We start from the raw sequence: 27299 nt of genomic DNA on the forward strand, positions 1-27299 counted from the left end.
TTTTCCACTGCAGTGAAAGATACTATATTTCTCTTTTTATTTGTCTTCTTAACAAGTGAAAGCGTTAACCTTGAATTCGCAAAATACAAATAACTACCTGCTTTGGGTGACAAAAAAGAAATCACTACCTGTTTGTGTGACAAAATAGAAATCACAACCTGTTTTGCATGACAAAATACAAATAACAACCTGTTTTGTGTGGTAAAATAGAAATCACTACATGTTTTGTGTGACAAAATAGAAATCACTACCTGTTTTGCATGACAAAATAGAAATCACAAACTGTTTTGGGTGACCAAATAGAAATCACTACCTGTTTGTGTGACAAAATAGAAATCACAACCTGTTTTGTGTGACCAAGTATAAATCACTACCTATTTTGTATGACAACTAAATAATTAATTAATGTTAACATGAGAAATAAATACCTACACGTTGGATTCTAGCATTATCAAAGTCTGCGATTTATCCAAACTAGTTTCTAAGGAAACGTCATCATTGTTTAAACGTCCAGTCGGTACACCTGGTGTGGATGCATTGTCTTCTTTGTCCACACCTCCGGTAGTAACTTTGGTAGAATGGTTCATTAAATCCAGGCCATTTGTCAAGTCGTCCGTACAGGCTGTTAAAACCCGGTCATCCACGACGTGTGTTGAGTTGTTGTGATCACCACCCTGTGACGTAACAACAGACGTTAACCTCTCCACTTTCAGACAACTCGTTGCTTCTGTCGGCTGCAGCGATAGCTGACTCACAATTCGTGTCGTCCGTACCGTCAAGGATGACCAATGCCTCACTATTCTTAGCTGACTCGTCATCAATAATATCCGTACCTAATGAGTTAACAATTTTACCGGAGACCCACTCTCGCTCCGAAAAATGGCAAGCTCCAATCCCACCATGATCACCACACAGACCCGAATCGGCCAGGTTCTTTTCTCTGTCCGACAGATTACAAGCTCCAATCACACCGTGATCACCACATAGACCCGACTCTGCCAGGTCTAAAACCACACGTGGCGTTTCCGATAGGGGAAGACAAACGCTGTCAGTCTTTTCCGTGCTTTCTTTATAGCAAACGTGAACAGTAGGGGCGGCTACCGAGTCTACTGACTTATAGTTTCCATCACAATCTTGCTCGTTCGAATTTACCAGGTCGAGACATCTGTCCCTGGCTTTCACTTGTGATCCCTGGTTGTGATTTAACAAAGAATCAAGGTGACTTCGGGTCACTCCCGTCTCCGACGTCATCTGGACCCGGTCAATATTGTGGTAGTGATGAGAGGAGTCCGTCGGTACGTCCAGATCACAACCCGCGACACCACTGCCACGCTCACCTGTCATATTTACATAGTCATGTGCTGGCGAAATATGACGGTCGTCAGAAACACACATGGTATACTCGACGTTCGATATGCTCGGAAGTGCCCGCATGTCATCTGCGCTTAAAACATTTGTATAACCTCGATGTTCATCTTTAACCACGGATTTTTCAATATGCCAGGGGGGCGGAGTCAAAAAACTGATGTCATTGTAGTACTCGACGACTGCTGATGTTTCCGTGGCAGCTTGTTCTCTCAGAGGGACCTCCTCCTGAAACTCTGACCCTTGTACGTGGTGTGCGTTACTGAAGAAGTGTCCGTCCTCCTTATCACTATCGTTGTCCTCGTCTTCACTGTCGGACACACCGTAACAAACCGGACGTAGACACCTGTAACATATCGGCTTACATCCGGGGACACGCAAACAGCCACGCAACGCCTTCCGGCAAATCTGCCTACATACACTGTAAACAAAACCACAATTCAAATCACAATCCTATACAATTTTATTAATTTCAATGCGTTTGTAGAAATATCTCTATCGACATTTTCCGATAAATTCTTGTGACACACGACAAAATATAACTTATTGTATCTTGTAGTTATATAATTTTGATTCCTGAATTAATTTGAAGTACATTTTTGTAACTCTATATACACTAGTTCTATCAGGATTAGAAGTACATTGTTATCATATGTATATTTAAAAACAAGTACACAGACATAAACAGGCAGACATTTACCTCATTTCTCCAATATCGTCTCACACACTCATTACCTGAAGAAAAAAACATTTAGTATGTTACACTTCGATTTTAACAAAATAAGGCATCAATTTAGCTTATGATATCAACGGTTAAAGACCTTTAAATAAACATTTGACCATATTGATAAATATATGACAGTGCTAATAAATCTACGACTACATTAATGAATCTATGAAAATGGTGATAAATCTGAGAGAATATTGAAAAGCATGTGATTATATATTAGTGTATCAATAATGTAACCCTGGTAAATACTAGCCGCAATATACCGCTCGGCTAGAGAGATCTTCTCTTTAGCTCGATCGGTTGAGCGTAAGACTAGTAAGCCAGAGGTCCCGGGTTCGATCCCTAGCGGAGGCAGTGATTTAAATTTAATTAATCCAGCCCTCTGTCACATTGGTGCCCATGTAGGGACCTGGGATTGATACTCATCGCTGCTTGCGAAAGCATCGCTGTTACCCCTGGAAACTCGAGGACGAATTCTTTCCTGGAGGGGGAGTATGTAACCCTGGTAAAATACTAGCCACAATATACAATTGTACTGTTCAGCTAGAGAGATCTTCTCTTTAGATAGATCACACCTCGGTTACTGTTCGGTACAGACAGATCACACCTCGGTAACTGTTCGGTACAGTTCGGTACAGACAGATCACACCTCGGTAACTGTTCGGTACAGACAGATCACACTTCGGTAACTGTTCGGTACAGACAGATCACATATCGGTAACTGTTCGGTAAAGACAGATCACACCTCGGTTACTGTTCGGTACAGACCGAGCTTACCACTGTAACTGTTTGGTAAAGACAACGCAACGGCGGGGACAGTTAACACTCCGTCCCTATACACAGACGGCGGGGACTGTTAATACTCCGTCCCTATACACAGACGGCGGGGACTGTTAACACTCCGTCCCTATACACAGACGGCGGGGACTGTTAACACTCCGTCCCTATACACAGACGGCGGGGACTGTTAACACTCCGTCCCTATACACAGACGGCGGGGACTGTTAACATTCCGTCCTTATACACAGACGGCGGGGACTGTTAACATTCCGTCCTTATACACAGACGGCGGGGACTGTTAACACTCCGTCCCTATACACAGACGGCGGGGACTGTTAACACTCCGTCCCTATACACAGACGGCGGGGACTGTTAACACTCCGTCCCTATACACCACAGACGGCGGGGACTGTTAACATTCCGTCCTTATACACAGACGGCGGGGACAGTTAATATTCCGTCCTTATACACAGACGGCGGGCACTGTTAACATTCCGTCCCTATACACAGACGGCGGGGACAGTTAACATTCCGTCCTTATACACAGACGGCGGGGACTGTTAACACTCCGTCCCTATACACAGACGGCGGGACTGTTAACATTCCGTCCCTATACACAGATGGCGGGGATGAGTTTATTAGAATGTGTTGAAACCAAGCGGTGTATTAAATGATTTGGGATAGTTAATATAACAAATTTAAGGGGACATTTATTTCGAGTGCCATAATATGACGTTCCACCTATATCACGTTTAAAGCAAATTCGTTCCGAAAACAGTGCATCGGTTCACAAAGTAAACACTCCCCTGACGTCATCACACCTTCCGGAAGTTTATAGCGCAAACGCCGCACCCCAATATCATAACCTTCAACTCATCAACATCCACCATTGTCGTATCGATTAGCATACTGATCTCATCATCTTATCATACGTTCAACTGTACATCAACATTTAACTGCCTTATTTGGAAAATCGAATAACGCTCGTACATCGGTATCACGTGACGTCAAAAATACACTTAACATTGTGACGCCTGACATAATGGCGTCACGAACATTGTTCTTCATATCACTGGACCAAGGGAATTACCTGATACTTATCGTTTAATTGTCCCTAATGTTTAGTAATGTTGTATTGTGACAACGCAGATCAAATGGAAGTATCGTACTATCAATACATCTTCCTATTCGATCAGGTATAAGGCGTACAAGTTGTGGACTTAATCGCAGTTCGATAACACCAAGTTTGTACCTGGAGTCTCCGATAACACCAAGTCTGTGGCTGGAGTATCCGATAACACCAAGTCTGTGGCTGGAGTCTCCGATAACACCAAGTCTGTGGCTGTAGTCTCCGATAACACCAAGTCTGTGGCTGTAGTCTCCGATAACACCAAGTCTGTGGCTGGAGTATCCGATAACACCAAGTCTGTGGCTGTAGTCTCCGATAACACCAAGTCTGTGGCTGGAGTATCCGATAACACCAAGTCTGTGGCTGGAGTCTCCGATAACACCAAGTCTGTGGCTGGAGTCTCCGATAACACCAAGTCTGTGGCTGTAGTCTCCGATAACACCAAGTCTGTGGCTGTAGTCTCCGATAACACCAGGTCTGTGGCTGTAGTCTCCGATAACACCAAGTCTGTGGCTGGAGTATCCGATAACACCAAGTCTGTGGCTGTAGTCTCCGATAACACCAAGTCTGTGGCTGTAGTCTCCGATAACACCAAGTCTGTGGCTGTAGTCTCCGATAACACCAAGTCTGTGGCTGTAGTCTCCGATAACACCAAGTCTGTGGCTGTAGTCTCCGATAACACCAAGTCTGTGGCTAATGTCTCCGATTATACCAAGTCTGTGGTTGGAGTCTCCGATAACACCAAGTCTCCGATAACACCAAGTCTGTGGCTGGAGTATCCGATAACACCAAGTCTGTGGCTGTAGTCTCCGATAACACCAAGTCTGTGGCTGGAGTCTCCGATAACACCAAGTCTGTGGCTGTAGTCTCCGATAACAAAAAGTCTGTGGCTGTATTCTCCGATAACACCAAGTCTCCGATAACACCAAGTCTCCGATAACACCAAGTCTGTGGCTGGAGTATCCGATAACACCAAGTCTGTGGCTGTAGTCTCCGATAACACCAAGTCTGTGGCTGAAGTCTCCGATAACACCAAGTCTGTGGCTGAGTCTCCGATAACACCAAGTCTCCGATAACACCAGGTCTGTGGCTGGAGTATCCGATAACACCAAGTCTGTGGCTGGAGTCTCCGATAACACCAAGTCTGTGGCTGGAGTATCCGATAACACCAAGTCTGTGGCTGGAGTCTCCGATAACACCCAAGTCTGTGGCTAATGTCTCCGATAACACCAAGTCTGTGGCTGGAGTCTCCGATAACACCAAGTCTCCGATAACACCAGGTCTGTGGCTGGAGTATCCGATAACACCAAGTCTGTGGCTGCATTCTCCAATTACACCAAGTCTCTTGTCAGAATCTTTAAGTCGGAGCCTTCGATAGTACCTAGCGTGTGACTAGAGTTTTCACTGAATAACACCAAATCATGGTAAGTGAAGTTTGGTTATAAATTCGGCATTGTCTATACAACTGTCATTGAACATCGGGTTAACAATCGACTCATTCCTTTAGATATCACAATAGATAAATAGATATGAGAACAAGCTATTCTTACCAGCGCAGTTTACAGTAAGTAGGTGATAAGCCAACGATATCAATAAAATTTGACTGAAATTGTTATCAATTTGTGTACGAAGGGAGACAACTCTAACCTCATTCGGAGTACCATATACAACAAGGATAATAATTGTCTGGCCGAGACTGAATGTCCTAGTTTATTGATAGGGAATATCTAAATATATTTCACGAGTTTTGGATAATACTTAAATATTATTAACACAAGTGAAATTATTTGTTTATTACATTTTTCAATAAAAAAACACGTTATAATAATATTTGAAATTCTAAATATAATAGCTCAGACATAGTCAGTCTCTTGCTTGGGACTCTTGCAAACCAGCCATTCGACTCTGTATCTGCAGTAAATGTTCAACAAGGACATCAATCAACCGTCCGACTGTATCTACAGTAAATGTTCTACAAGGACACAAATCAACCGTCCGACTGTATCAACAGTAAATGTTCTACACGGACACAAATCAACCGTCCGGCTCTGTATCTACAGTAAATGTACTACACGAACACAAATCAACCGTCCGACTCTGTATCTACAGTAAATGTTCTACACATACACAAATCAACCGTCCGACTCTGTATCTACAGTAAATGTTCTACACGGACACAAATCAACCGTCCGACTCTGTATCGACAGTAAATGTTCTACACAGACACAAATCAACCGTCCGACTCTGTATCTACAGTAAATGTTCTACACGGACACAAATCAACCGTCCGACTCTGTATCTACAGTAAATGTTCTACACGGACACAAATCAACCGTCCGACTGTATCTACAGTAAATGTTCTACACGGACACAAATCAACCGTCCGACTCTGTATCTACCGTAAATGTTCTACACGGACATAAATCAACCGTCCGACTGTATCAACAGTAAATGTTCTACACGGACACAAATCAACCGTCCGGCTCTGTATCTACAGTAAATGTACTACACGGACACAAATCAACCGTCCGACTCTGTATCTACAGTAAATGTTCTACACGGACAAAAATCAACCGTCCGACTGTATCTACAGTAAATGTTCTACACGGACACAAATCAACCGTCCGACTCTGTATCTACAGTAAATGTTCTACACATACACAAATCAACCGTCCGACTGTATCAACAGTAAATGTTCAACAAGGACACAAATCAACCGTCCGACTCTGTATCTACAGTAAATGTACTACACGGACACAAATCAACCGTCCGACTCTGTATCTACAGTAAATGTTCTACACATACACAAATCAACCGTCCGACTCTGTATCTACAGTAAATTTTCTACACGGACATAAATCAACCGTCCGACTCTGTATCTACAGTAAAAGTTCTACACGGACACAAATCAACCGTCCGACTCTGTATCTACAGTAAATGTTCTACACGGACACAAATCAACCGTCCGACTGTATCTACAGTAAATGTACTACACGGACACAAATCAACCGTCCGACTCTGTCTCTACAGTACATGCTCTACACGGACACAAATCAACCGTCCGACTCTGTATCTACAGTAAATGTTCTACACGGACACAAATCAACCGTCCGACTCTGTATCAACAGTAAATGTACTACACGGACACAAATCAACCGTCCGGCTCTGTATCTACAGTAAATGTTCTACACGGACACAAATCAACCGTCCGACTCTGTATCTACAGTACATGCTCTACACGGACACAAATCAACCGTCCGACTCTGTATCAACAGTAAATGTTCTACACATACACAAATCAACCGTCCGACTCTGTATCTACCGTAAATGTTCTACACGGACACAAATCAACCGTCCGACTGTATCAACAGTAAATGTTCTACACAGACACAAATCAACCGTCCGACTCTGTATCTACAGTAAATGTTCTACACATACACAAATCAACCGTCCGACTCTGTATCTACAGTACATGCTCTACACGGACACAAATCAACCGTCCGACTCTGTATCAACAGTAAATGTTCTACACAGACACAAATCAACCGTCCGACTCTGTATCTACCGTAAATGTTCTACACAGACACAAATCAACCGTCCGACTGTATCAACAGTAAATGTTCTACAAGGACACAAATCAACCGTCCGACTGTATCTACAGTAAATATGTTCTACACGGACACAAATCAACCGTCCGACTCTGTATCTACAGTAAATGTTCTACACGGACACAAATCAACCGTCCGACTCTGTAACTACAGTAAATGTTCTACACGGACACAAATCAACCGTCCGACTGTATCTACAGTAAATGTTCTACACGGACACAAATCAATCGTCCGACTCTGTCTCTACAGTACATGTTCTACACGGACACAAATAAACCGTCCGACTCTGTATCAACAGTTAATGTACTACACGGACACAAATCAACCGTCCGGCTCTGTATCTACAGTAAATGTTCTACAAGGACACAAATCAACCGTCCGACTCTGTATCTACAGTAAATGTTCTACACGGACACAAATCAACCGTCCGGCTCTGTATCTACAGTAAATGTACTACACGGACACAAATCAACCATCCGACTCTGTATCTACAGTAAATGTTCTACACGGACACAAATCAACCGTCCGACTCTGTATATACAGTAAATGTTCTACACGGACACAAATCAACCGTCCGACTCTGTATCTACCGTAAATGTTCTACACGGACATAAATCAACCGTCCGACTCTGTATCTACAGTAAATGTTCTACACGGACACAAATCAACCCTCCGAATCTGTATCTACAGTAAATGTTCTACACGGACATAAATCAACCGTCCGACTTTGTATCTACAGTAAATGTTCTACACAGACACAAATCAACCGTCCGACTCTGTATCTACAGTAAATGTTCTACAAGGACACAAATCAACCGTCCGACTCTGTATCTACAGTAAATGTTCAACACGGACACAAATCAACCGTCCGACTCTGTATCTACAGTAAATGTTCTACACGGACACAAATCATCCGTTCGACTCTGTAACTACAGTAAATGTTCTACACGGACACAAATAAACCGTCCGACTCTGTATCAACAGTAAATGTACTACACGGACACAAATCAACCGTCCGACTCTGTATCAACAGTAAATGTTCTACACGGACACAAATCAACCGTCCGACTCTGTATCTACAGTAAATGTACTACACGGACACAAATCAACCGTCCGACTCTGTATCTACAGTAAATGTTCTACACGGACACAAATCAACCGTCCGACTCTGTATCTACAGTAAATGTTCTACACGGACACAAATCAACCGTCCGACTCTGTATCTACAGTAAATGTACTACGCGGACACAAATCAACCGTCCGACTCTGTATATACAGTATCTACAGTAAATGTTCTACACGGACACAAATCAACCGTCCGACTCTGTATCTACAGTAAATGTTCTACACGGACACAAATCAACCGTCCGACTCTGTATCTACAGTAAATGTACTACACGGACACAAATCAACCGTCCGACTCTGTATCTACAGTAAATGTTCTACACGGACACAAATCAACCGTCCGACTCTGTATCTACAGTAAATGTTCTACACGGACACAAATCAACCGTCCGACTGTATCTACTGACGGACTATTATTGATATGGTATTGTGTAATCCGATTGTGTTAGGTATAGCGGTACGATGACCTTGTGACGTTATCAGAGTATACAGATTACAGAGTCAGCATCAGGCACACGAGGTAGTCAGCACACAGACACACAGGTATATAATAATATATTTATTTCTGGTAACAACATACTGTGACAGACTTAGTAAAACCTAATAAACATGTTATAAACATGTGTGAATGTTGTAACGCCCCAGATCTACAATATGTATTACTACAAAGGAATGTTTCGTTGTATATGTAGCGTACATTCATACATACAATGTTAGGTCAATATCAGGTAATAACTCAACTGTAGAATTACCTGGACATTGAGTTTCATTTAGCTTCCTGTATATCAAAATTTCAGAATTAAAACTGGTAAAACCTACATATTTAAAATATATTAATGATGAGTAAAACATGTATATTCGAAATACGATTATGATGAATATGATCCTGTTTATCTAAAATACATATGGCCGAATATTAAAGTATGAATAAAAGTAAAACATACAAATAAAAGACAATTGTTTTCGGTGTTAAACAAGTATCTCGGAGATATCCACCAGAATCACTCTACTCGGCTGATGTATACTATACACCAGTCTAGTCCTACACTCAGATTATGTACACTCTGTACTACATCAGTGAAAACGGCAATGATTGTGATACTTCAGCAACACCATTTAAAAGTAAAAACAGTTCATTTTCAAGTTAAATACAGCTTACAGCCGCTCATATATTTCCTGTACAGTAGAGCTTGAAATAAACCTTAAAAACATTCCGCACAATGGAGTCGGTGTGGATGCGTTATGTATCAAGTAAGTCGTCTGTGCGTATTCTGTATCATGTGTCGTCTGTGTGTATTCTGTATCATGTGTGTCGTCTGTGTGTATCATGTATCATGTGTCGTCTGTGTGTATTCTGTATCATGTGTCGTCTGTGAGTATTCTGTATCATGTGTCGTCTGTGTGTATTCTATATCACGTGTGTCGTCTGTGCGTATTCTGTATCATGTGTCGTCTGTGTGTATTCTGTATCATGTGTCGTCTGTGTGTATTCTGTATCATGTGTCGTCTGTGCGTATTCTGTATCATGTGTCGTCTGTGTGTATTCTGTATCATGTGTCGTCTGTGTGTATTCTGTATCAAGTGTGTCGTCTGTGTGTATTCTGTATCATGTGTCGTCTGAGTGTGTTATGCACCATGTGTCGTCTGTGTGTATTCTGTATCATGTGTCGTCTGTGTGTAATCTGTATCATGTGTCGTCTGTGTGTATTCTGTATCAATTGTGTCGTCGGTGTGTATTCTGTATCATGTGTGTCGTCTGTGTGTATCATGTATCATGTGTCGTCTGTGTGTATTCTGTATCATGTGTCGTCTGTGTGTATTCTGTTTCATGTGTCGTCTGTGTGTATTCTGTATCAAGCATGTCGTCTGTGCGTGTTCTGTATCACGTGTCGTCTGTGTGTATTCTGTATCAAGCATGTCGTCTGAGTGTGTTATGCACCATGTGTCGTCTGTGTGTATTCTGTATCACGTGTCGTCTGTGTGTATTTTGTATCATGTGTCGTCTGTGTGTATTCTGTATCATGTGTCGTCTGTGTGTATTCTGTATCATGTGTCGTCTGTGTGTATTCTGTATCATGTGTCGTCTGTGTGTATCATGTATCATGTGTCGTCTGTGTGTATTCTGTATCATGTGTCGTCTGTGTGTATTCTGTATCATGTGTCGTCTGTGTGTATTCTGTATCATGTGTCGTCTGTGTGTATTCTGTATCATGTGTCGTCTGTGTGTATTCTGTATCATGTGTCGTCTGTGTGTATTCTGTATCATGTGTCGTCTGTGTGTATTCTGTATCAAGTGTGTCGTCTGTGTGTATTCTGTATCATGTGTCGTCTGTGTGTATTCTGTATCATGTGTCGTCTGTGTGTATTCTGTATCATGTGTCGTCTGTGTGTATTCTGTATCATGTGTCGTCTGTGTGTATTCTGTATCATGTGTCGTCTGTGTGTATTCTGTATCAATGTGTCGTCTGTGTGTATTCTGTATCATGTGTCGTCTGTGTGTATTCTGTATCATGTGTCGTCTGTGTGTATTCTGTATCATGTGTCGTCTGTGTGTATTCTGTATCATGTGTCGTCTGTGTGTATTCTGTATCAAGTGTGTCGTCTGTGTGTATTCTGTATCATGTGTCGTCTGTGTGTATTCTGTATCATGTGTCGTCTGTGTGTATTCTGTATCAATTGTGTCGTCTGTGTGTATTCTGTATCATGTGTCGTCTGTGTGTATTCTGTATCATGTGTCGTCTGTGTGTATTCTGTATCATGTGTCGTCTGTGTGTATTCTGTATCATGTGTCGTCTGTGTGTATTCTGTATCATGTGTCGTCTGTGTGTATTCTGTATCATGTGTCGTCTGTGTGTATTCTGTATCATGTGTCGTCTGTGTGTATTCTGTATCATGTGTCGTCTGTGTGTATCATGTATCATGTGTCGTCTGTGTGTATTCTGTATCATGTGTCGTCTGTGTGTATTCTGTATCATGTGTCGTCTGTGTGTATTCTGTATCATGTGTCGTCTGTGTGTATTCTGTATCAAGCATGTCGTCTGTGTGTATTCTGTATCATGTGTCGTCTGTGTGTATTCTGTATCATGTGTCGTCTGTGTGTATTCTGTATCACGTGTCGTCGGTGTGTATTCTGTATCATGTGTCGTCTGTGTGTATTCTGTATCATGTGTCGTCTGTGTGTATTCTGTATCAAGCATGTCGTCTGTGTGTATTCTGTATCATGTGTCGTCTGTGTGTATTCTGTATCATGTGTCGTCTGAGTGTGTTATGCACCATGTGTCGTCTGTGTGTATTCTGTATCATGTGTCGTCTGTGTGTATTCTATATCATGTGTGTCGTCTGTGTGTATTCTGTATCATGTGTCGTCTGTGTGTATTCTGTATCAAGCATGTCGTCTGTGTGTATTCTGTATCATGTGTCGTCTGTGTGTATTCTGTATCATGTGTCGTCTGTGTGTATTCTGTATCACGTGTCGTCTGTGTGTATCATGTATCATGTGTCGTCTGTGCGTGTTCTGTATCACGTGTCGTCTGTGTGTATTCTGTATCATGTGTCGTCTGTGTGTATTCTGTATCATGTGTCGTCTGATTGTATTCTGTATCATGTGTCGTCTGTGTGTATTCTGTATCATGTGTCGTCTGTGTGTATTCTGTATCATGTGTCGTCTGTGTGTATTCTGTATCATGTGTCGTCTGTGTGTATTCTGTCGTCTGTGTGTATTCTGTCGTTTGTGTGTATTCTGTCGTCTGTGTGTATTCTGTATCAAGCATGTCGTCTGTGTGTATTCTGTATCATGTGTCGTTTGTGTGTATTCTTTATCATGTGTCGTCTGTGTGTATTCTGTATCATGTGTCGTCTGTGTGTATTCTGTATCATGTGTCGTCTGTGTGTATCATGTATCATGTGTCGTCTGTGTGTATTCTGTATCATGTGCCGTCTGTGCGTGTTCTGTATCACGTGTCGTCTGTGTGTATTCTGTATCATGTGTCGTCTGTGTGTATTCTGTAATAAATGTGTCGTCTGTGTTTGTGTATTCTGTGCTCTGGTAGACATTGATGTGAGTTGTAACACATTATATATTGTAATTATGTTGTTCTGGAAAATATGATACAATATTTCAAATAATAGCGTATACATCGTGGATCGTGGCCATTTTAACTAGGGTAGCACCAACTTGAAACGAGATATGGAATTCGATATGCATACCATTCTCTATCTCGGCTTCCTGTGATGGACGAATTAGTTTTTAACATAAGTAGTTAAAGAAGCAAGCACCTATATAATCACATTATATTTCTAGTTTCACCATGCACTCAATCTTGACTAAGTAAAATATTGTTATATAACATTTAACATGCACAAACAATGTCCAATAATAATTGGAATGTTGAACAACGCTGGGAAATACTTAGTCACATCAATAAGATTGTTTCTCACACATCCTCTTCCAAATGTCAAAGCTGTAACGCATACAATATCTAATGTACGACCCTTTCCTATTAGTCCTTGGATTGACGATCATGTGAACAGGAAAAATGTTTCATGTAGACATTTTTGATTAACATTTATTTTTTCGTAACTAGTGATAACAAACTTCTGCCAGTTGTACATCTTTTTATCGGTCAGCTCAGTTGAAACATTTCTATAAACAAGTCATTTTTAACGACCGTTACTTCTGATCCGTCCGCCTTGTATTCATCTCGATCTTGTGTTCAAGTGACACTCAGTACTTCATGGCGTTATGCGAAAAGTAAAGATACCAAAACAAACAAGAGGCTAACGGGGCCGTTATCAATTCGACTGCATATTTCAGTGATTATTGTAAAGCGCTCTTTTAGCTACAATACAAATACTTTTCCCATTTTGGGATACTGCCTCTCATTACCATGTATTGCAGTCGACACTTCCATCTAGCTGACATTTAGTTGGGTTTTTTTTTAGTTGGTTTTTTTTAATCAAAATGCTTCAAAGAGTTTCTCTCTCACCCTTTTATGGCCCCACCCTTTTATGGCCCCACCCCTCCTCCTCAAACAAAATGAAAATAAAAACTCTGGGCCATGAACTAACATATGACATTAGATTAAGGCCGTTCAGGTAACTGGACGACAACCGCCTCGTGACTGTGGGCTTAAACATAGCTACTGGCCTTGTTTACTCATAAAACATATACTCAGACAGCTTCACAACATTCCAATACAATTTCAACTTACGGCATCAATAAATACCTTATATGTCATTATATATTTAAACGATAGTCAATTATATTAATGTGTACCACACACGCTCTATTCCTATTTCCACACCTCACCAATATCCACACCTCGCCAATATCCACACCTCGCCAATATCCACACCTCACCAATATCCACACCTCTCTTCACTACATACAATGTAGTCTGTGCACCTCACCAATGTTTACAACCTCTCTTTACAACAGTATCTGCGCACCTCGCGAATATTTACATCTCACTTCACTACATAGTCTACACACGTCACCAATGTTTACAATCTCCCTTCGCCTTCAATGTGATGTCTACATACGTCACCAATGAGTATTCTGCACGTGTCACCATGTTTACATTCTCGTTTTCAGTGTAAAGAGTACACAAGTCACCAATCTTCATTACAACTTCATCTTCAACGTTTAGCCTGATCCCATAGAATCGAAAGACTTTGCTGACAACTATCTGTCTGACGCACAACAAAACAATTTTAAAGCTTGTAATTCCTCACGCATGTCACCAGACAAGCACCATCGCCTCAATGAAAACATATAAAAGACGAACTTTGCCATTAATCTGTCTGGTGGTTATACCGGAAGTAATTTCTATAGTACCGGAAGTAGTCCATACATAATGGCAAACAGCACAATCCGTGCTGGGAAATTGCTGTTCGATATCCGTCACACAACCGACACCATCTGTATACTGACTGACTCGTCCGACTTAGATTTACGTCTCGGTTCTGGTGAGGATTTCTTTGTGTATACTGACGAGTCGACACCCACGTTAGGTGATGGCCGCTCGATGGAATTTTGTACAACTGGCGAGTGTTTTTGCGAGGACGTGTGAACTCGAGTGTCACTGGGTGAAATATCTTTCACTACAGGGACATGTTTTTTAACGATAGGTGAGTTAAATATATTGCTGGCAGCTGAAGATGTGGACCCATTCGCGGACACAGTGACATTTTTCACGATTGGCGAATGTATTGTCGAGTCGGACCAAATTGTCTTTGGGTAGGGCTGAGTAAAGATTAAATCGGGCTCGTCATCAAACTCGAATGGGTCGTCCGACTCTAGTCCGCCATCTTCCTTGCTCACAGTTCCATATCCCTCGGCCTGCTTTACTGGGTCGTTCCATAACAGCCGACACCCACTGCCACAGCTTTGTAACATTTTGCCCAAACCAAACATCTTCAGCAACAGTCACCCTGCAGAGATACAAATCAAACCAGTATCAGCGCCTATTTCCGGTACGGCTACCGAAATGGTGCAAACATGAATGCCCCCATGTCTAACAATTTTATACACTTGTTATAGTTTTTTTTTCTATTCTGATATACTGATAGCAGGCCCTCCTGTTTAACTTAACACTTTAGTGCCGTATTTCAAATTGGAATATAATAATTCTGGTTTAGAGGGTCTTACTTCTGTGATTTACTTGGTGAATGTGCGTGCCGAGATCTAACGCTGTATCCTGTGCGCATGTGGTGACTGTTGCTGTGGTTACATACATGCATATTAATTAACTCGATTACGTACAACTCATGCTTACACAAGACCACATCAAAGTGAAGCGTGCAATTCTCTACGATCAAATGTAGCCAAGCAGATCTGTCAGAAACCCTTCACCTATTTCCTTGACTTATAGATTCCATGACCTTTGACCCCGCACTATACTTGTATATATATCTCAATTTCCTGTCGAGTAACGATGATATTAATTTTGTAGATCTAAATGTGTAAGTTGTATGAGTGACGTAATGTCATTACATCGGCCTTCCTAACAAGCTATTATCCAATTTACATCAAAATATTATGTTTATATCAACAATGTGCGTTAATTCAGATCCCACAGGAACCTTTCCATTATGCCACAATTAGATACTGTATATATGGAAGAGGACGACACACATAAAAAAAGGTTTTAATCAATTACAAGTTTCCTACGGACACCAAACGCCTACCATTCTATCGATGTCGACGCGTGTACATGTGAACACTAGTTTAGATAATGATACCGAGCTTACACATTTTAGTGGATGCCAGCAGCTGATGGAAGGGTACCATGGGAACGAAATGGTTTAACAGAACTAGCAGCGGAAGTGGAGCAGCAAATGAACATTACGGAGAACATACGCTAACTGTGAGGTTAAATACAGTCAGGGGGCCCAGTATTAAACACCGAGGTCTCACACACGACAGGTCAGGGATCCGATACCAAACACCGAGGTCTAACACTAGGTCTGTATATGTTATAGACGTGGGGCTATTAAAGCGTCCTGTAGGTCTGTATACGTTATAGACAAGGGACTATTAAAGCGCCCTGTAGGTCTGTATACGTTATAGACAAGGGACTATTAAAGCGTCCTGTAGGTCTGTATACGTTATAGACAAGGGACTATTAAAGCGCCCTGTAGGTCTGTATACGTTATAGACGTGGGGCTATTAAAGCGTCCTGTAGGTCTGTATACGTTATAGACGTGGGACTATTAAAGCGTCCTGTAGGTCTGTATACGTTATAGACGTGGGGCTATTAAAGCTCCCTGTAGGTCTGTATACGTTATAGACGAGGGGCTATTAAAGCGTCCTGTAGGTCTGTATACGTTATAGACGTGGGGGTATGTATACGTTATAGACGTGGGGCTATTAAAGCTCCCTGTAGGTCTGTATACGTTATAGACGTGGGGTTATTAAAGCTCCCTGTAGGTCTGTATACGTTATAGACGAGGGGCTATTAAAGCTCCCTGTAGGTCTGTATACGTTATAGACGAGGGGCTATTAAAGCGCCCTGTAGGTCTGTATACGTTATAGACGAGGGGCTATTAAAGCGCCCTGTAGGTCTGTATACGTTATAGACGTGGGGCTATTAAAGCGCCCTGTAGGTCTGTATACGTTATAGACGAGGGGCTATTAAAGCGTCCTCTAGGTCTGTATACGTTATAGACGAGGGGCTATTAAAGCTCCCTGTAGGTCTGTATACGTTATAGACGAGGGACTATTAAAGCGTCCTGTAGGCCTGTATACGTTATAGACGAGGGACTATTAAAGCGTCCTCTAGGTCTGTATACGTTATAGACGAGGGGCTATTAAAGCGCCCTGTAGGTCTGTATACGTTATAGACGTGGGGCTATTAAAGCGTCCTGTAGGTCTGTATACGTTATAGACGAGGGGCTATTAAAGCTCCCTGTAGGTCTGTATACGTAATAGACGTGGGGCTATTAAATCGTCCTGTAGGTCTGTATACGTTATAGACGTAGGGCTATTAAAGCGTCCTGTAGGTCTGTATACGTTATAGACGTGGGGCTATTAAAGCGTCCTGTAGGTCTGTATACGTTATAGACGAGGGGCTATTAAAGCGTCCTGTAGGTCTGTATACGTTATAGACGAGGGGCTATTAAAGCTCCCTGTAGGTCTGTATACGTTATAGACGAGGGGCTATTAAAGCGTCCTGTAGGTCTGTATACGTTATAGACGTGGGGCTATTAAAGCTCCCTGTAGGTCTGTAAATGTTATAGACGTGGGGCTATTAAAGCGTCCTCTAGGTCTGTATACGTTATAGACGTGGGGCTATTAAAGCGTCCTGTAGGTCTGTATACGTTATAGACGTAGGGCTATTAAAGCGTCCTGTAGGTCTGTATACGTTATAGACGTGGGGCTATTAAAGCTCCCTGTAGGTCTGTATATGTTATAGACGTGGGGCTATTAAAGCACTCTGTAGGTCTATATACGTTATAGATGTGGGGCTATTAAAGCGTCTTGTAGGTCCGTATACGTTATAGACGTAGGGCTATTAAAGCGTCCTCTAGGTCTGTATACGTTATAGACGAGGGGCTATTAAAGCTCCCTGTAGGTCTGTATACGTTATAGACGAGGGACTATTAAAGCGTCCTGTAGGCCTGTATACGTTATAGACGAGGGACTATTAAAGCGTCCTCTAGGTCTGTATACGTTATAGACGAGGGGCTATTAAAGCGCCCTGTAGGTCTGTATACGTTATAGACGTGGGGCTATTAAAGCGTCCTGTAGGTCTGTATACGTTATAGACGAGGGGCTATTAAAGCTCCCTGTAGGTCTGTATACGTAATAGACGTGGGGCTATTAAATCGTCCTGTAGGTCTGTATACGTTATAGACGTAGGGCTATTAAAGCGTCCTGTAGGTCTGTATACGTTATAGACGTGGGGCTATTAAAGCGTCCTGTAGGTCTGTATACGTTATAGACGAGGGGTTATTAAAGCTCCCTGTAGGTCTGTATACGTTATAGACGTGGGGCTATTAAATCGTCCTGTAGGTCTGTATACGTTATAGACGTAGGGCTATTAAAGCGTCCTGTAGGTCTGTATTCGTTATAGACGAGGGGCTATTAAAGCGTCCTGTAGGTCTGTATACGTTATAGACGTGGGGCTATTAAATCGTCCTGTAGGTCTGTATACGTTATAGACGTAGGGCTATTAAAGCGTCCTGTAGGTCTGTATTCGTTATAGACGAGGGGCTATTAAAGCGTCCTGTAGGTCTGTATACGTTATAGACGTGGGGCTATTAAAGCGTCCTCTAGGTCTGTATACGTTATAGACGTGGGGCTATTAAAGCGTCCTGTAGGTCTGTATACGTTATAGACGAGGGGCTATTAAAGCGTCCTGTAGGTCTGTATACGTTATAGACGTGGGGCTATTAAAGCGTCCTCTAGGTCTGTATACGTTATAGACGTGGGGCTATTAAAGCGTCCTGTAGGTCTGTATACGTTATAGACGTGGGGCTATTAAAACGTCCTGTAGGTCTGTATACGTTATAGACGTGGGGCTATTAAAGCGTCCTGTAGGTCTGTATATGTTATAGACGTGGGGCTATTAAAGCTCCCTGTAGGTCTGTATACGTTATAGACGTGGGGCTACAATTGTATTAAAGCTCCCTGTAGGTCTGTATACGTAATAAACGTGGGGCTATTAAATCGTCCTGTAGGTCTGTATACGTTATAGACGTGGGGCTATTAAAGCGTCCTGTAGGTCTGTATACGTTATAGACGTGGGGCTATTTAAGCGTCCTGTAGGTCTGTATACGTTATAGACGTGGGGCTATTGAAGCACCCTGTAGGTCTGTATACGTTATAGACGTGGGGCTATTAAAGCGTCCTCTAGGTCTGTATACGTTATAGACGAGGGGCTATTAAAGCTCCCTGTAGGTCTGTATACGTTATAGACGAGGGACTATTAAAGCGTCCTGTAGGCCTGTATACGTTATAGACGAGGGACTATTAAAGCGTCCTCTAGGTCTGTATACGTTATAGACGAGGGGCTATTAAAGCGCCCTGTAGGTCTGTATACGTTATAGACGTGGGGCTATTAAAGCGTCCTGTAGGTCTGTATACGTTATAGACGAGGGGCTATTAAAGCTCCCTGTAGGTCTGTATACGTAATAGACGTGGGGCTATTAAATCGTCCTGTAGGTCTGTATACGTTATAGACGTAGGGCTATTAAAGCGTCCTGTAGGTCTGTATACGTTATAGACGTAGGGCTATTAAAGCGTCCTGTAGGTCTGTATACGTTATAGACGAGGGGCTATTAAAGCGTCCTGTAGGTCTGTATACGTTATAGACGTGGGGCTATTAAAGCTCCCTGTAGGTCTGTAAATGTTATAGACGTGGGGCTATTAAAGCGTCCTCTAGGTCTGTATACGTTATAGACGTGGGGCTATTAAAGCGTCCTGTAGGTCTGTATACGTTATAGACGTAGGGCTATTAAAGCGTCCTGTAGGTCTGTATACGTTATAGACGTGGGGCTATTAAAGCTCCCTGTAGGTCTGTATATGTTATAGACGTGGGGCTATTAAAGCACTCTGTAGGTCTATATACGTTATAGATGTGGGGCTATTAAAGCGTCTTGTAGGTCCGTATACGTTATAGACGTAGGGCTATTAAAGCGTCCTGTAGGTCTGTATACGTTATAGACGTGGGGCTATTAAAGCTCCCTGTAGGTCTGTATACGTTATAGACGTGGGGCTATTAAAGCGTCCTCTAGGTCTGTATACGTTATAGACGTGGGGCTATTAAAACGTCCTGTAGGTCTGTATACGTTATAGACGTGGGGCTATTAAAGCGTCCTGTAGGTCTGTATATGTTATAGACGTGGGGCTATTAAAGCTCCCTGTAGGTCTGTATACGTTATAGACGTGGGGCTACAATTGTATTAAAGCTCCCTGTAGGTCTGTATACGTAATAAACGTGGGGCTATTAAATCGTCCTGTAGGTCTGTATACGTTATAGACGTGGGGCTATTAAAGCGTCCTGTAGGTCTGTATACGTTATAGACGTGGGGCTATTTAAGCGTCCTGTAGGTCTGTATACGTTATAGACGTGGGGCTATTGAAGCACCCTGTAGGTCTGTATACGTTATAGACGTGGGGCTATCAAAGCTCCCTGTAGGTCTGTATACGTTATAGACGAGGGGCTATTAAAGCGTCCAGTAGGTCTGTATACGTTATAGACGTGGGGCTATTAAAGCGTCCTGTAGGTCTGTATACGTTATAGACGTGGGGCTATTAAAGCGTCCTGTAGGTCTGTATACGTTATAGACGTGGGGCTATTGAAGCACCCTGTAGGTCTGTATACGTTATAGACGTGGGGCTATTAAAGCGCCCTGTAGGTCTGTATACGTTATAGACGTGGGGCTATTAAAGCACCCTGTAGGTCTGTATACGTTATAGACGTGGGACTATTAAAGCGTCCTGTAGGTCTGTATACGTTATAGAGTGGGGCTATTAAAGCGTCCTGTAGGTCTGTATACGTTATAGACGTGGGGCTATTAAATCGTCCTGTAGGTCTGTATACGTTATAGACGTGGGGCTATTAAAGCGTCCTGTAGGTCTGTATACGTTATAGACGTGGGGCTATTAAAGCGTATAGTAGGTCTGTATACGTTATAGACGTTGGGCTATTAAAGCGTCCTGTAGGTCTGTATACGTTATAGACGTGGGGCTATTAAAGCGTCCAGTAGGTCTGTATACGTTATAGACGTGGGGCTATTAAAGCGTCCTGTAGGTCTGTATACGTTATAGACGTGGGGCTATTAAAGCGTCCAGTAGGTCTGTATACGTTATAGACGTTGGGCTATTAAAGCGTCCTGTAGGTCTGTATACGTTATAGACGTGGGGCTATTAAAGCGTCCTGTAGGTCTGTATACGTTATAGACGTGGGGCTATTAAAGCGTCCAGTAGGTCTGTATACGTTATAGACGTTGGGCTATTAAAGCGTCCTGTAGGTGTGTAGACGTTATAGACGTGGGGCTATTAAATCGTCCTGTATGTCTGTATACGTTATAGACGTGGGGCTATTAAAGCGTCCTGTAGGTCTGTATGCGTTATAGGCGTTGGGCTATTAAAGCGTCCTGTAGGTCTGTATACGTTATAGACGTTGGGCTATTAAAGCGTCCTGTAGGTCTGTATACGTTATAGACGTTGGGCTATTAAAGCGCCCTGTAGGTCTGTATACGTTATAGACGTGGGGCTATTAAAGCGCCCTGTAGGTCTGTATACGTTATAGACGTGGGGCTATTAAAGCGCCCTGTAGGTCTGTATACGTTATAGACGTGGGGCTATTAAATCGTCCTGTAGGTCTGTATACGTTATAGACGTGGGGCTATTAAAGCGTCCAGTAGGTCTGTATACGTTATAGACGTGGGGCTATTAAAGCGTCCTGTAGGTCTGTATACGTTATAGACGTGGGGCTATTAAAGCTCCCTGTAGGTCTGTATACGTTATAGACGTGGGACTATTAAAGCGTCCTGTAGGTCTGTATACGTTATAGACGTGGGGCTATTAAAGCGTCCTGTAGGTCTGTATACGTTATAGACGTGGGGCTATTAAAGCGTCCTGTAGGTCTGTATACGTTATAGACGTGGGGCTATTAAATCGTCCTGTAGGTCTGTATACGTTATAGATGTGGGGCTATTAAAGCGCACTGTAGGTCTGTATACGTTATAGACGAGGGGCTATTAAAGCGTCCTGTAGGTCTGTATACGTTATAGATGTGGGGCTATTAAAGCTCCCTGTAGGTCTGTATACGTTATAGACGTGGGGCTATTAAAGCGTCCTGTAGGTCTGTATACGTTATAGACGTGGGGCTATTAAATCGTCCTGTAGGTCTGTATACGTTATAGACGTGGGGCTATTAAAGCGTCCTGTAGGTCTGTATACGTTATAGACGAGGGGCTATTAAAGCGTCCTGTAGGTCTGTATACGTTATAGACGTGGGGCTATTAAAGCACTCTGTAGGTCTGTATACGTTATAGACGTGGGGCTATTAAAGCGTCCTGTAGGTCTGTATACGTTATAGACGTGGGGCTATTAAAGCGTCCTGTAGGTCGGTATACGTTATAGACGTGGGGCTATTAAAGCGTCCTCTAGGTCTGTATACGTTATAGACGTGGGGCTATTAAAGCTCCCTGTAGGTCTGTATACGTTATAGACGTTGGGCTATTAAAGCTCCCTGTAGGTCTGTATACGTTATAGATGTGGGGCTATTAAAGCGTCCTCTAGGTCTGGTTACGTTATAGACATGGGGCTATTAAAGCACTCTGTAGGTCTGTATATGTTATAGACGTAGGGCTATTAAAGCGTCCTCTAGGTCTGTATACGTTATAGACGTGGGGCTATTAAAGCGTCCTGTAGGTCTGTATACGTTATAGACGTGGGGCTATTAAAGCGTCCTGTATGTCTGTATACGTTATAGACGTGGGGCTATTAAAGCACTCTGTAGGTCTGTATATGTTATAGACGTGGGGCTATTAAATCACTCTGTAGGTCTGTATACATTATAGACGAGGGGCTATTAAAGCGTCCTGTAGGTCTGTATACGTTATAGACGTGGGGCTATTAAAGCGCCCTGTAGGTCTGTATATGTTATAGACGTGGGGCTATTAAAGCGTCCTGTAGGTCTGTATACGTTATAGACGTGGGGCTATTAAAGCGTCCTCTAGGTCTGTATACGTTATAGACGTGGGACTATTAAAGCACTCTGTAGGTCTGTATATGTTATAGACGTGGGGCTATTAAAGCGTCCTGTAGGTCTGTATACGTTATAGACGTGGGGCTATTAAAGCACTCTGTAGGTCTGTATATGTTATAGACGTGGGGCTATTAAAGCGTCCTGTAGGTCTGTATACGTTATACACGTGGGGCTATTAAAGCATTCTGTAGGTCTGTATATGTTATAGACGTGGGGCTATTAAAGCGTCCTGTAGGTCTGTATACATTATAGACGTGGGGCTATTAAAGCGCCCTGTAGGTCTGTATACGTTATAGACATGGGGCTATTAAAGCACTCTGTAGGTCTGTATACGTTATAGACGAGGGGCTATTAAAGCACTCTGTAGGTCTGTATACGTTATAGACGAGGGGCTATTAAAGCACTCTGTAGGTCTGTATACGTTATAGACGAGGGGCTATTAAAGCGTCCTGTAGGTCTGTATACGTTATAGACGAGGGGCTATTAAAGCACTCTGTAGGTCTGTATACGTTATAGACGAGGGGCTATTAAAGCGTCCTGTAGGTCTGTATACGTTATAGACGAGGGGCTATTAAAGCACTCTGTAGGTCTGTATACGTTATAGACGAGGGGCTATTAAAGCGTCCTGTAGGTCTGTATACGTTATAGACGAGGGGCTATTAAAGCACTCTGTAGGTCTGTATACGTTATAGACGTGGGGCTATTAAATCGTCCTGTAGGTCTGTATACGTTATAGACGTGGGGCTATTAAAGCGTCCTGTAGGTCTGTATACGTTATAGACGTGGGGCTATTAAAGCACTCTGTAGGTCTGTATACGTTATAGACGTGGGGCTATTAAAGCGTCCTGTAGGTCTGTATACGTTATAGACGTGGGGCTATTAAAGCTCCCTGTAGGTCTGTATACGTTATAGATGTGGGGCTATTAAAGCGTCCTCTAGGTCTATATACGTTATAGACAAGGGGCTATTAAAGCGTCCTGTAGGTATGTATACGTTATAGACGTGGGGCTATTAAAGCGTCCTGTAGGTCTGTATACGTTATAGACGTGGGGCTATTAAAGCGTCCTGTAGGTCTGTATACGTTATAGACGTGGGGCTATTAAAGCACCCTGTAGGTCTGTATACGTTATAGACGTGGGGCTATTAAAGCTCCCTGTAGGTCTGTATACGTTATAGATGTGGGACTATTAAAGCGTCCTGTACGTCTGTATACGTTATAGACGTGGGGCTATTAAAGCGTCCTGTAGGTCTGTATACGTTATAGACGTGGGACTATTAAAGCACTCTGTAGGTGTGTAGACGTTATAGACGTGGGGCTATTAAAGCTCCCTGTAGGTCTGTATACGTTATAGATGTGGGACTATTAAAGCGTCCTGTACGTCTGTATACGTTATAGACGTGGGGCTATTAAAGCACTCTGTAGGTCTGTATATGTTATAGACGAGGGGCTATTAAAGCACTCTGTAGGTCTGTATACATTATAGACGTGGGGCTATTAAAGCGTCCTGTAGGTCTGTATACGTTATAGACTCGGGGCTATTAAAGCGTCCTGTAGGTCTGTATACGTTATAGACGTGGGGCTATTAAAGCTCCCTGTAGGTCTGTATATGTTATAGACGTGGGGCTATTAAAGCGTCCTGTAGGTCTGTATACGTTATAGACGTGGGGCTATTAAAGCTCCCTGTAGGTCTGTATACGTTATAGATGTGGGACTATTAAAGCGTCCTGTAGGTCTGTATACGTTATAGACGTGGGGCTATTAAAGCTCCCTGTAGGTCTGTATACGTTATAGATGTGGGACTATTAAAGCGTCCTGTAGGTCTGTATACGTTATAGACGTGGGGCTATTAAAGCGTCCTGTAGGTCTGTATACGTTATAGACGTGGGACTATTAAAGCACTCTGTAGGTGTGTAGACGTTATAGACGTGGGGCTATTGAAGCACCCTGTAGGTCTGTATACGTAATAGACGTGGGGCTATTAAAGCGTCCTGTAGGTCTGTATACGTTATAGACGTGGGGCTATTAAAGCGTCCTGTAGGTCTGTATACGTTATAGACGTGGGACTATTAAAGCACCCTGTAGGTCTGTATACGTAATAGACGTGGGGCTATTAAAGCTCCCTGTAGGTCTGTATACGTTATAGACGTGGGGCTATTAAAGCGTCCTGTAGGTGTGTATACGTTATAGACGTGGGACTATTAAAGCACCCTGTAGGTCTGTATACGTAATAGACGTGGGGCTATTAAAGCGCCCTCTAAGTCTGTATACATTATAGACTCACGTCAGCGCCGGAAATTCTCGCTTCGCGACTTCCTCGTTAGCAATAAAAAAAAAACGAAGCAGGTGTTGATTCGAAGCATGTTACAAGTATTGTCTTACCCTGGTTTTTTGTATATTGTAAATGACAGAGAAAATTATCATCATTTTAACTCTACATTTTGTTCGGGTCCAAAACAACAATTTATTCCTATTTGTGCAATTTGTCCGTGTTCGAAAAATATGTTGTCAAGTTTTTTTTCGTCCTTGTGTGATCTCCTTGATAAAACTCCCCTCACTAGAAGGATCATATAGACACTTTCTATCGCCCATCCCATTAAATGTAAAACGTTCCATATGTATAGTTCTGGTCGAGTTGTTCTTAGTAAGCCATCGAAATGAGCGAATTTCCTGGGTCTAAGTATAACTTACGTACAGTAATGTATGTCCTTCCTTCTTCAGCTTCACTAGGTTCGTACAATCGATGCTGCCATTGAATTCCGTCGGCATGGGACTATAACTATAAATTGTGCTAACTCACCATCTGGTGCCCGTAAAAAAATCTGTATCGGGAGTCTACAATAGCACGGGTATGTCTGACCCAGCCGATAACGTTTAAAACAAAGTACAGCACATGTAGTAAATATACATGTAGCTAAATAAGCTAGAGGCATGCACCTCCCAAGCCAGATGTCTGTTATCAAACTTAATACTTTAATTATGTTGAACAAAGCTGATGAAATATACAGCCTACACAGCTACACAATATATATACCATCAGTATGATATCGCTCTGAAATCTGATCCCCTCCCGTGCTAACCATCCCCTTCATATACATATTGCTATCACAAACACGGTGTGCCAGATATGTATATAAACTATATAGGTCGGTCCGATTATTGTAAAAGTTTTACCTTCAGTGACGTTATAACAGACCACAGGTCCTCTAACAGTGTATCTCCTCTCCTTCACGTGTTAACTGACCACAGGTTCACGTACCTCACCAAGCCAGACGGTTCGACACAGTTTACTAAATGATATTCTAAATGGCGACGGTCGTCACAATCCCGTGTGTCATTCCAGACACCTGTACAATATATTGTAAACACTGTGTGTTCGTTACTTCCGACCACAAACTTTTACATGTATATATACACTGGTTCACCGTGCAGGTGTGTGTACGGCAGGTAAAACCTGGTGTAGGTCACAGTAGGTAAAACTTTATAACTAATTGTCTTACTTACCAGGTCTACCTGGCTGGTCGATATAGACTGCTTCTTCGTTATATCTCACTGTGAATGTTCCTCGCTCCGATCCAGAATTACATTGTTATAAATCTGTGCTGTAGAGGATCGGCTAAACTGTAATACAAAGGTCTGTTTACAAATATGTTCCGTATGATTCACACAACTATCTTTAGCGAAATGCTCTGATTGGTCAATTAAACTGAAGAGGCGGAGTCCTGTACTCTAATGCTCAAGCGAGAGAGATCACCGCGAGAGATGTTTTCAACAAAGCAGGGGAACAGTGAACTGCGTTGACATGTGAAATCCAGACCAGTAATATATTAGCGGAAATACCAAAATATACCTAATGTTATTGACACATCGATTTATAAATACACCTTGCTGTTTATACCGGCGGTATTCTATACTATACTGGTGGTGCACTATACTGGTGGTGTACTATACTGGTGGTGTAATATACTGGTGTTGTTCTATACTGGTGGTGTAATATACTGGTGTTGTTCTATACTGATGGTGTACTATATTGGTGGGGTTCTATACTTGTACTGTTCTATACTGGCGGTTTTCTTTACTGGCGGTGTTCTATTCTGGTGGTGTTCTATTCTGGTGGTGGTGGTGTTCTATACTTGTAGTGTTCTATACTGGCGGAGTTCTATACTGGCGGTTTTCTATACTGGTGGTGTTCTATTCTGGTGGTGTTCTATACTGGTGGTGTTCTATACTGTTGGTGTTCTATACTGGTGGTGTACTATACTGGTGGTGTAATATACTGGTGGTGTACTATACTGGTGTTGCACTATACTGGTGGTGTACTATACTGGCGGTGTGCTATACT

The 27299-nt window shown here is 42.4% G+C and overlaps 1 protein-coding gene across 3 annotated transcripts; it reads right to left on the reverse strand.

Annotated features, from left to right (window-relative positions):
* On the reverse strand, positions 1-26725 carry LOC117323790. 3 transcript variants are annotated; one of them, XM_033879245.1, is made up of 3 exons: positions 26462-26725; positions 2066-2100; positions 1-1786 (listed from the first exon to the last, which is right to left on the reverse strand). In XM_033879245.1, exons 2-3 carry the CDS (start codon positions 2068-2070, stop codon positions 667-669), a joined length of 1125 nt encoding a protein of 374 aa, XP_033735136.1. In that variant the 5' UTR covers positions 2071-2100; positions 26462-26725; the 3' UTR covers positions 1-666. The 3 variants fall into 3 exon arrangements, 2 of the variants coding, with proteins under 2 accessions (XP_033735136.1, XP_033735143.1); XM_033879252.1 differs by lacking the exon at positions 26462-26725 and adding an exon at positions 26132-26447; XR_004531837.1 differs by lacking the exons at positions 1-1786; positions 2066-2100 and adding exons at positions 13667-14074; positions 14109-15169 and having other exon boundaries at positions 26462-26659.
* Positions 26726-27299: the final 574 nt, after the last annotated feature.

The sequence above is a fragment of the Pecten maximus genome, chromosome 1 (genome assembly GCF_902652985.1).
Source record: "Pecten maximus chromosome 1, xPecMax1.1, whole genome shotgun sequence".
In the NCBI taxonomy this organism is placed as follows: Eukaryota; Metazoa; Mollusca; class Bivalvia; order Pectinida; family Pectinidae; genus Pecten; species Pecten maximus.